This window comes from Mytilus trossulus, chromosome 7 (assembly GCF_036588685.1).
Source record: "Mytilus trossulus isolate FHL-02 chromosome 7, PNRI_Mtr1.1.1.hap1, whole genome shotgun sequence".
NCBI classification, from domain to species: Eukaryota; Metazoa; Mollusca; class Bivalvia; order Mytilida; family Mytilidae; genus Mytilus; species Mytilus trossulus.
In genome coordinates, this window is record NC_086379.1 from 65,971,593 (window position 1) to 65,983,636 (window position 12,044).

A 12,044-nucleotide genomic window follows, 5' to 3' on the forward strand; every position below is an offset into this window, starting at 1 on the left:
TGCAGTAGTATATTTAGGCTTAAGTTCAATAGGGCACAACTCTTTAATAAAAAGTTGAATCACATTTTCCATTGGATACAAACATCTACATATTATGTCCACCTGCAAACATTGTGTCCACCTGCAAAGTTTCATAAAATATTTTGTTTGGATTCAGCAGAGTTGTGATGAAAAACTGTTGCAGTAGTATATCTAAGCTGAAACTCCTTAAAAAAAGTTGAATCATACTTTCCTGTTGATATGCACAAGTTAATACATGTCCATCTGCAAAGTTTCATAAAATTCCTTTGTGTGGATTTAGAGGAGTTGGGATATCAAAAAGTGCAATGAAGGACTCACTGATGGACGGCTGGTGAAAAACATACATAATTTTGTTCCTTGGGGAAATAATCAAGAGCTTGAGTGAATAAAAGGGCAATATTTGTAGTGAAATATATGTTTACAGAGTTTATAAGTTTATTCATGATATTTATATGAGAAATAAATAATAAAACAATATGTCAAGATTCCCAACAAGATGATGTATAGATAAAGTCATTATTATAACGTCCCACAGATCTGTCACTTTACTGCTGTGTTTGATTTGGTGTCTCTGATTTCCCCATAGATAACATCTGAAAATAAAAACAAGAATGTGTCCAAAGTACACGGATGCCCCACTCGCACTTTCATTTTCCATGTTTAATGGACCATGAAATTGGATAAAAAATATAATTAGGCATTAAAATTAGAAAGATGATATCATAAGGAACATGGGTACTAAGTATCAAGTTGATTGGACTTCAACTTCATCAAAAACTACCTTGACCAAAAACTTTAACCTGAAGCGGGACAGACGGACGAACGGACGGACAGACGGACAGATGCACAGACCAGAAAACATAATGCCCCTCTACTATCGTAGGTGGGGCATAATAATTTAAAATACAATAATATATATAAACAAAGAAAATAGGGTTTACATTAACATCCTTTCAGAGAGGTTCATTTATGATGTCCATTTTCACTGAATAGTACACATTTTTATAGAGTGGCCAGCTAACCCACTCCTCCAGGTGCAGGATTTTTTCACTGCTTTGAAGACCCATTGGAGGCCTTCGGCTGTTTTTCTTTTCTTTGGTCGAGATGTTGTCTCTGACATATTCACCATTTCCATTCTCAATTTTAAGTCAGCTGCTCAGTAATGTCATGATTTATTAGGTTTTTTTCTTTTCTTTGGTCAAAATGTTGTGTCTTTGACAAATTCACCATTTCCTTTCTCAATTTTATGTCAGCCGATCAGTAATGTCATGATTTATTGTGTTTGTTCCAATAATACTACCAGTAGTCCAGGCTTTATATCAACCAATTATAATTGTATGTTTTATGAACTTTATCTTAACTGATCCAGATGAATAAACTACTGGCAAAAGATAAATATCGCCTGTATGTGATTTGATTGTTAAATGAGAATATTGAAATTAAAACAGTTTGTTCATTGAGGAATTTGGTTTTTAAGGCAGATCTTCAGCAGTTTTCTTTGAAGTTGGATGGATCAACCTCTTGATAAGTTTCAATTTCAGACAAGATAGTAAATTAATAACTAATAATACTTACAGAAGTCCATAATTGTTTTCCTAAGAAACCTGTAGCTACTGTTGATAATTTTTTATTAGCACCATATTTACATTTTATATATCCATATAAATTAGCTCCATTCATTGCCGTTCCAACTAAAACTATCATCTATCAAAGATATTTATATAAGGTTTAAATGTGGTTCTTATTATTCATGAGTATTGAAAATTAGATACTGTAATTAAGGAATTGTTGCGATTTTTTAGGAATGTACAAAAAAACCATATTTATTACCAGTATAGATATTTCAGGAAATGCATAGGGATATATGTACCAGGTATTAGATATTAGAATGTGAGTTGTTATTATTGAGATACTCACCAAGTCTCATTATTTGCAATGATAAAACCCTCAAATTAGTTTCTTTTAAAAGTAATTTGTTCTTTGATTTTACAAGTTACGTTTGCACAGGCTTCGGATTGTACTTTGATTCAAAAATGTTATGCATTGTCATTGTTTCTGAAATCTTGGTGCTAAGAATTTATAGAAAAGTAAATGGATCATGAATCTGTAAGACAGAGATGATCCCCATGTTTGCATGTAACAGTATAAAGGGACATAACTCAAGAATGGTAAAAGCAATGCAACCCAAATTCAATCCTAATCTGTGCTTTCTGTATCAGTTTGAAACATTGGAAAATTATTTTGGGACAAGATAGCACATAAAAATTACTTTTAATTTGGTTAGCACATTTTTTAGGAAAATAAACTCCTGATCCGAATTCCAATTAACCATCAACACTCCCTCCCCAAATCAATGTTTTTTAAAAGGTTCACAAGTAAACAGTTGATTCAATAAAATTTCAAACTAAATGTATATTAAAAAAAAAGTGTCAGGCGATGGACAGTATCCATTATAAAGACATACATGTATCATTACATAGTAACTAAAGTCTATTAATAAATACTTACCAACCAAGCAAAACGTAGTCGTAATAATGTTGAAAATATTAAGAATATCCATATAATTTCACACGCAACTAATGATAACCAAAATATTCTAGCTTCAACTACAGTAACCTTTTTCTTTTGTGCCCCCTGAAATATAAAACAATATTACAACATTAAAATTTACTGTTAACATTTGCAATGCCAACAATAAATTACTTTGGTTCTCTATAATGAAGATGATCACTGTAAAGATTTCTATCATCAATGTGTTTTCATAAATAATAATATATATAGGACCCACATATAAGGGTCTAGAGTTGGTAATGGTATACAGAATAGAAAATAAAGGGCCAAAAGTTCTTTATAAATGGTAAAAAAAATATCAGAAAAGAAAAATAAGCAAAAAACATGAAGGCTTAGTGGATGCTGATATACAAAGAACAGAGAAATGTATGAAAAAAAAATATGCAAAAAATGGTAAAACCAGGTGCTCCACAGTGCGCAGCTTTATACGACTGCCGAGGTCGAGCCCTGAACAGTTGGGACATTTATGGACACAACATTTTATCTCGATACAGCTCTGAATTTGGATTGTGATCAAATTTTTTACATAATATAAGTTTCTGACACAAAACAAATGCCAAGATCTTACAAATCTATTTCGCAATATTGTGCAATTAAAGATGTCTTCTTCAAACTTTCCAAACATTTTTGAAATTTGGAGAGAAAAAAACTGCTACCCCCCCCTGTTTTGCAATAAGTCCAAAGCCAGACATTTCTTTATATATAATTTACAAGTACTGTAAGGAGGTAAATCAGAACATACCCAACATTGTATGTTAAATGTTTGTGAATTACCTCCCTTACACTGCTTATAAATTGTCTTTTTAAAATTGTCCATTGAACAGAAAAACCTAGTTTTCCCCTTTTTTGGACCCTTTTGCCCCTTATTCCAACCATTCCTTCATGGTATGGAAACTTGTGGTATAATTTCAAAGAGATTCATACACTTAAACACAAGTTATTGTAACTACAAAAATGCTTATTTTGGGCCCCATTTTTGGCCCCTAATTCCTTAACTATTGGGACCATAACCCCCAAAATCAATCCAAATCTTTCTTTAGTGGTATTGAACCTTCTGGTAAAAAAGGTAAACGTATAACAATACGCACATTAAAATTCAGTTCAAGTTGCGGTCATATAAAAAGTTATAGATCTGAAATGAAGAACACTCTATCAAGACCCATATGTACAATGAATACAAAACAACATTGAACAGAAATGTGAAAACATGTAAATCAGACAGTTAAATTTATACAATGATTGATTCATTCAAATATGCTGAAAAAAAATCTCCTAAACTATATCCTTAAATGAAAGTTGTTTCTGGCAACAATTTCCACTCTACTTCAGTCTGAACTCTGAAGATGTTTATTTGTAAGCACTTGATACATGATCTTTTATTAGTGGTATATCAATTGTCAGCATGTGTAATTTTTAAATTTTGTCAAATCTGAAGTTACATTCATTTCATTTTAGCACAATTTTGACTTTCCATTTTACAAATTGAACTTAAACTATTAAAAACATGAATTTTCCTTTATAATACATTTGTAATTTATGTGCAATAGATTTGTACCTTTCTTGCTTCATACACCCAATTACTTTGACCATCATCGTCTACATAATTCCACCATCTCAGCCCGACCAATAATCTACCTAAAAAATTAATGAAATACATGACCCATTATCAAAATACAAGTCATATATTTCTGCAAATTAACAAAAGGAACAGTGCTCCAATGTCACAAACAGATGTACATATAAAACAGCAATAACTACATGTATTATGTAATTTTTTTTCATTATTATTTAAACTTTTTCTTTTTGTTGTTTTCTTTCATTAGTATTCCATTCAAACTTTCTCTAAAATAGAAAATGGAATATATGGGGAATATGTTAAAGAGACAACAACCCGAGCAAACAGTAGTTTCTATTTAAAAAATTATATTGAAAAACCAATGCATGCTAATCTGATTGAAGAATCATTTAAGTTGGAGATGAGTGTCTTTGAAAGGTATAAAGTCACATAGAAATATTTTTGTCATTCTTTTTTTAATGGGGCTATTCAAAATGGTGACTTCCTATCAGATTATCCTTTTAGGATTTTTCAGTATATGGATATGGATAGTAATCTGCAGATTGCTAGAAAACATAAACATAAGTATTGTAATACAAATAGACAGAAAGTAGCAAAAAGGATTTTAAAAAACATTGAATAACAAAATAAAAATGATCTGCTCATCGAGTTCCTGTGGTGTAAACCAACATTTTGGATCTACGTATTCTTAAAAGTATAAATAGGTTTTATTGAAAACTTATAATCTGATGGCAATTTATCTGATATTTCACGATACACAAACCTGTGTTTGTCCATGTCTGAATCAGAGGAGTTGCAATAAGGTTAGCTGAAAAAGCAGCAGGTGTAATAAAACCAGTCTTATCCACATTTTTTAAACTAAATTTGCACTTAAAAAAAAAGTTTTAATATTCCATTTTTCATGCAAAATAAGATCATTTACACAACTTACTGATATTGACTATTTTAACTTCTGACATTTTAAAATCTGCTGTGATTTTTCATTTTTTTAATATAAAGAAATTACTTGTAACCTACATAAATGTTTGCGAAATTTATAAATGCAGATTTACAACAAGAACCATTTTTTTCAACCTCAAAGAACTGTATGTTTTCTAGGTTATTGTATGATTACTCAATCCTTACCTGTTACATTTTTAACAGTCCAAAAGTCCATTGATAGCATAATTACAATCATAACAAAACTGGTCACAAAACTATCGATGAAGAAGTCACACATAAAATATAAAATAATGGCTGCTGAGCGGAAGAACATATGAAAGAATACTGCTAACGGATGTCTGAAAACGAAAAAAAACACAAATATTAAAGATGAAGAGAGATGTGATGTACAATGTATGCAGGTATTCTAAATTATATATATATATATATATACATGTATATGCCATCCCTTTTGGAATCATGAGTCATTTCGAGATCTGTATAGGTGTAATACCACCATTGATTTTCCCCTATTAGTCTTTGTTAAATTCGCACTTTTCAAAAAATTGTGCAGAATTTATCTTTCTTTCAAATAAAGAAATACTTGGCATGAGTAAAGTTTTATCCTGTCCAGTTCTATAGAAAAAGTTTCACATAACATTTCATTGCATATAAGAAAATAACCATCATTGGAAGTTAACCAATCAAATTTCTCCCCTTATTCTATCTGTGTACAAGGTTTATTCACCATGTAACCTCAAGATTACAAAATTTTCTATAGAAATCAAAAATAAAAAATAACGGTGTTTTGTAATACCCAAGACATATGTTTATGACATAGAAATAGTTTTACTGCAATAAAATGTAGGATTAATTACCTACAACGGTCAAATTCAAGGGAATATTTTTTCAGACCTACTTTCGTATGCAACCGGATGTGAAGTACCATGATTTGGTGGTATACACCTAAAGAAGACCTTTTTGTTGAATAAACTGAATGAGACTTTTCCCTTTGTAATACTGGTTATTTCAAGCATTTCTGTCAAGTTTTGTCATAATCAGTTAAATAGTTTGAGAAAAATCTAGTATAATGAAAGACGACATCTACAGCGATTCGAGCAAAATTTCTTCGACAAATCCAAACCAAGCCGCATCAAGATAGAATAGAGTGTGGACCAATAAATGATCAAATATCTATCCTATCTGCCTACAAACAGTTGAAAATGATACACAAGATGATTTTAGGAAGATAAAATACCACTAATAAAGCTCTTTGTCTTCTTTATAAGGTCTCTTTGGGTCAATTTATACCTCTCATTTCCTCAAAATTTCAACTTTTCAGGCCAATAAATAAAAATATTGGGGTAACTTTCACTCATGTATGGTAGAAATGTTATAAGAAATGAGTAATTGAAGCATTTTAGCAGAATGAACAATCCATATAAAAGTTTACTGTCTCCAAGGAGGTTTCAATAAGTCCTTACGTAAAAATTAAATTTAGGCAGCGTTCCAAAGAGGGACATAAAAGGCTTCTCTTTTAGTGAATTAAACTTGTCGTTACAACATTAAAAATAATTTCATCTACTTATAACTATATATTTATTTCAGTATTACCTAGGAAAATGTTATATCACAGCAAGATATAAGAAATAAGAAAAAAGCCCACCCCCTCCAAAAAAATAAATATATGCACTTAGTTATGGCTTGTTCTGTCAACTGAATATTCATTGTACAGTCCTATTTCAAGACAATTTTCTCACAAAATGTGTTTTGGAGACTCAATCCACTCAGAATATTTCATTTTTTGTATTATTTCACTTAAATAACAAGAAATTTTAACATATATGAGATTACTGACAAGGCCATAGGTGCATGTACTGCTTTCCATATTAGGAGTAATACCACCATTGATTGTACCATGATTTGATGGTATTACACCTATATGCAGGGTTAAATAGAAAGTTTTGAAACTGAACATTCGAATATGAGGCAAAAGATATTTAGAAAAAAACCTCTTTACTTATACATGTATACCAGTATCCCACAATTTTTTTTAGGGTGAGTCATTTTTCCTTTTATATACATGTATGAACTGGTGATTCCCAGTAGATTCTGATGATGAGTCCATGGTACCTGGTCTTACTCTTAGAAGGATCATAGTGAATGGATTTCAACCCCTAGGTTTTTAGAGTAATGATTCATTGCATAGTACAGATACATGTAAATATCTTTTGTATCTTATAACTTATAATCTACTGGTAGTCATGATTGAATAGTCTTTAAATTTGAGCTTTTGTCCTAACCCTGTTTATCTTTTGCTTATCCCAAATGCAGTCCAAAATAATTATTCAGTTTGAGAAGGCTATTATATTTTATATAAATCGGCACCTGGTCAAATCGACACCGAAAGAAAAAGTCAAATCGGCACATATTCCTTGAAGATATATTAAGTTGAACAACAACAAAAAAACATATTAAAATCCACACAGATGTTTAAAGCTAATATTTGTAGATACATGTAGCACATATTAAACTAAAGGCTCTAAAGGGCCTGTGTCGCTCACCTTGGTCTACATGTGCATATTAAACAAAGTACACAGATGGATTCATGACAAAATTTTGTTTTGGTGATGGAGATGTGCTTGTAGATCTTACTTTACTGAATGTTCTTGCTACTTACAATTTTCTCTATCTGTAATTAACTTGGCCCTTTAGTTTCAAAGGAAAATATTTTGTAAAAACTTACCAAAATTTACCAAATTGATGAAATTTTTTAAAATTGACTATAATTTATAAATGGCAATACAAATGTAACTCTTTACAGGGTCAACTGACCATTTTGGTCATGTTGACTTATTTGGAGGTCTTATGTGGCTAAATATTATTGCTGTTTATAGTTTATCTCTATCTATAATAATATTCAAGATAATAACCAAAAACGGCAAAATTTCCTTAAAAATTACCAATTTGGGGGACAGCAACCCAACAACCAGTTATCCAATTCATCTGAAAATTTCAGGGCAGATATATATTGACTTGATACACAATTAAATCCTGAAAGATTTTCTCTAAATGCTTTCGTTTCAGAGCTATGAGCCAAAATCTACATTTTACCCCCTATGTTCTATTTTTAGCTATGGTGGCCATTGTGGTTGGTTGGCTGGGTCACCGCACACATTTTTAAAACTAGATACCCTACAAATGATTGTGGCTATGTTTGGTTAAATTTGGCCAAGTAGTTTTAGAGGAGAAGATTTTTGTAAAAGTTAACGACGAAGGACTTCCATTCTCAATTTTACAAGTGATGAAAATAGCTCACTTGAACCATAACATCATATAGATCAAAGTTCAATTCTGAAAGTTGAAACTATATACATGCAAACCATTGAAATTGCACCTAATGTACATGTAGTCATTTCGGCACCCATGTAAAATTTGTGGAATATGCCTTTTTAGCTTACTTGACACTTTAATTTGAGGACAAGCCTAATCCTTAAACTGTTAAATGAATTAAAGCTTTTTTACTTCTATTTTGGTCAAAAGTTGAAGATTTGTTTCAACGTTTTTTTTCTCGGTATATCATTTTTTCCTGTCTATATATAGGATGAATTCTAGTCAAATCGGCACCTGGTTAAATTAGCACCCGGTCAAATCGGCACTCTGACAGTATAGTCAAATCGGCACCTAGTCAAATTAGCACCTGGTTAAATCGGCACTTTATGTAGTCAATTCAGCACCCATGTTAGATTTGTTTAATATACATATTTTAACTGTAATTTCAGCAAAAACAGTAAAAATAAGGAAGGGGTTTCCCAGAAATATTCACTTAATTTTATTCACATTTTTTGGAGTTCATGTATATATATTTTTCTTTTAACTAAATTCGTATTTTAGTTATATATACAATGCTCAAGGATTTGTATAGTTCTCACTATACCAATCCTTGCAATGATATATGAGGTACCATGGGTAAGGTACTGGATATTTTTACTGCACTTTTTAACAGTGGAACATTTTGCAGGATTGTTGGTTTAATGCTGTTTAAACTCTCCTGTAAAACACCTTCAATTGCTAATTATTTTGCATGAAAGTTTGAATTATTGAAAGGGACTCATAGTTTTCCATTTAACTGAATGCTTCTTATTGTTTCATTGTTAATTATTAGCTTGTGTAAGGGCTTCTTTGTTTCTTATGAAGTTTTTGAAGAATAAAACATTAATAAATACCTTTAACATTCTTCTGTTGAGTTAAAACCACAAACATATTAACTATGTACATGATGTACTTGCTTAAAGTTATTAAAATTAATTGAAAAGAAAACTAATCAAAACATCAGTCATAAAACATGTAAAATGTTGGGAAAACATTAAATAATTAACCTATGTTTTTTAACTGCTTGAAGCTTTTTAATGATCTTTAATGATGTAATGCATGATAAAATCCAAACCCCAAAATAGATTATGAATTTATACATTTTAAAATCATTTATACATATACAAATGTATATTTATCAAATATTTTTGGATGCTGATTAGACTATACTGAGTGCCGATTTGACTATACTGAGTGCCGATTTAACCAGGTGCCGATCACAGGTGCTTGAGGACAGGATCCTGTATGAGCCCCATATAGTCCCTCCCCCCTTTTTTTTTTTTTTTTTTTTAATCATAAATCTCAGATTTTTCTATATATATCAATTATTTGTACCATATATATACTAATATACCATATTTATACTCTAAATATGCATGTTTACTATCAACGTGAATCTCGACTATTCCTCTATAGTTGAGATTCACGTTGATAGTAAACATGCATATTTAGAGTATAAATATGGTATATTAGTATATATATGGTACAAATAAGTGATATATATATAGAAAAATCTGAGATTTATGATTAAAAAAAAAAAAAAAAAGGGGGGGGGGAGGGACTATATGGGGCTCATACAGGATCCTGTCCTCAAGCACCTGTGGTGCCGATTTGACTTTTTCCATGGATGCCGATTTGACGGGTACACGACAACTCGTACTTTCGGCAAGTCATACTCAACCAACTCGTACCCTATTTTTACCAACTCGTAACCATGTTTTATTTGATTTTATTTTATCTAGTTTATATGCATATTTATTGTAACTTGCTTTCATATATCATCATATAGCAAAATACAAATAAAAAACCAACTTTCATTGTTAATAAAATGCAATCATAATTGTTTTAAATAAGCTTATAAAATGCTAATCGTTATAATCATTAGTATTCCTTAGAATTGATTGTTTGAAATTGTTTGGACGGCAATTTTTTTGATATGCACATTAAAATAATTATGAGTACACACTATGCTAATCAGTGGTCATTAGTGGATAACATACCTACAAAAATAGAATGGATTTGTTAAAAGTAGTGTAGCAGGAACAATTCTGCCTAAGATTCAGGGATGCGGACCACAGCTAATTCTAGTTTGTAAACTGATGTGTGCAGAAAACGACTGATGCCAAAAGTGATGAGCTGTAATAAATCTAAGTAAATAAAAACCAAAACTGAAAACAATATATAATTTAATCAGCAAAGTACAACTGTTATCATGTAAAGCCAAAACTAAATAGAAATGAAGCATTTAAGAAGACTTCAATTTACCGTACTGAGGAGGCATGTAATATGTAGCAAATGCACTAACCTTTTGGAAACTGGTTGGAAAGCCTGGCTTTATGCGAGAAACTTATGTATTTTATACAACTCGTTTTACATTCTTTTTTTTATCATAATCGTTTTACATTCTTATCTTCAATCCTTTGAGGACTGACATTCAAGATAAGAATCTAAAACAATTTGTATAAAATATATAAGTTTCTCGCAGAAGGTAATCAAAGGTTTTGCGACGGTGCAAATATTAAACTTTACAATATAAATAAATATCTTTAATCAAGGAATTCAAACATCAAATAATCGTACAGTCTTCAACCATGAGCAAAGCCCACCCATACCACTTAGTCAGCTATAAAATGACCATGTAAAACAATTCAAACGAGAAAACGAACTGACTGCCATACTTATTTAAAAAAAAAAAAAAAAACAAAGTGTTAACACATCAACAAACAATATGTTTATCGCAATATTCAGTAAAAAATCTCTTCAAATATTCTAAAGATCGAGCACACTTTGACACTTGAGGATTTTTTTTAGATATAAATCCTATCAGTAGATAAATCAGTAGGTAAATAATAAAATATGAGCCATTATAATGTTAAAAATATTTTCTACTAACACGAAAAAACTAAGACATGTTCAACGCAATGTTCACTAAATAATATCCTGTTCATATTCTATGAATCTACCTCAGGGTGCACTGGGATACTTCAGGGAGTTAAAATATCCATATCTACGGATATAAACGTAGAAAACTTATACTATAATGCTAAAAAAAATATTGGGTACGACTTAGTAGAAGTACGAGTTGCCGAAAGTACGAGTTGGCTGAGTACGAGTTGCCGAAAGTATGAGTTGACATGTATCCCGATTTGACCAGGTGCTGATTTGACTTGCACCCTATAGGACAACGCATATTACACCACAGGAGTTTGAAGTTCTATCAATAAGGGGGTAAAAATATACAATCTTCGAGAGAAGCTCTACTATGATAGTCGACTTTGGTATATTTTTACCCCCTTATTGACAGGATTGTATAACTCATGTGATTACACTGTGGATACACCAGAAATTTAGGCATTTTAATTTTTAGTCCATTACTATACACAAATAATGAAATATATACTTGAATTTTTGTCTTCTATCTAATTCGTCCTCTTCCCCAAAGTTGAGGGCAATATCATCTCCTTTATCCATATTGACTTTGTTCAAAATAATCAGGATTTTTAAGTAATGTGACAATCTCAATCTGCCAACTTGTTCATATTCGTCAACAGGAACCTTTCGGAAAAGAAAATAAACTTCCGAA

General features: G+C 31.0%; 1 protein-coding gene across 1 annotated transcript; it reads right to left on the minus strand.

Annotated features, from left to right (window-relative positions):
- Window positions 1–438: 438 nt before the first annotated feature.
- LOC134725606 (uncharacterized Golgi apparatus membrane protein-like protein CG5021) lies at window positions 439–12,040 on the minus strand. The gene is made up of 6 exons (XM_063589554.1): window positions 11,862–12,040; window positions 5,294–5,448; window positions 4,148–4,227; window positions 2,530–2,655; window positions 1,597–1,725; window positions 439–614 (listed from the first exon to the last, which is right to left on the minus strand). Exons 1-6 carry the CDS (start codon window positions 11,930–11,932, stop codon window positions 567–569), a joined length of 609 nt encoding a protein of 202 aa, XP_063445624.1. The 5' UTR covers window positions 11,933–12,040; the 3' UTR covers window positions 439–566.
- Window positions 12,041–12,044: the final 4 nt, after the last annotated feature.

Excerpts from the sequence above, each read along its gene's own strand:
- LOC134725606 (XM_063589554.1), bottom strand. The coding sequence starts at position 11,932 with ATGGATAAAGGAGATGATATTGCCCTCAACTTTGGGGAAGAGGACGAA. Across the intron at positions 5,449-11,861 it reads GATAGAAGACAAAAATTCAA|ACATCCGTTAGCAGTATTCT; the intron begins GTATATATTTCA and ends TTTCGTTTTCAG. Across the intron at positions 615-1,596 it reads GAAAACAATTATGGACTTCT|ATGTTATCTATGGGGAAATC; the intron begins GTAAGTATTATT and ends TTTTATTTTCAG.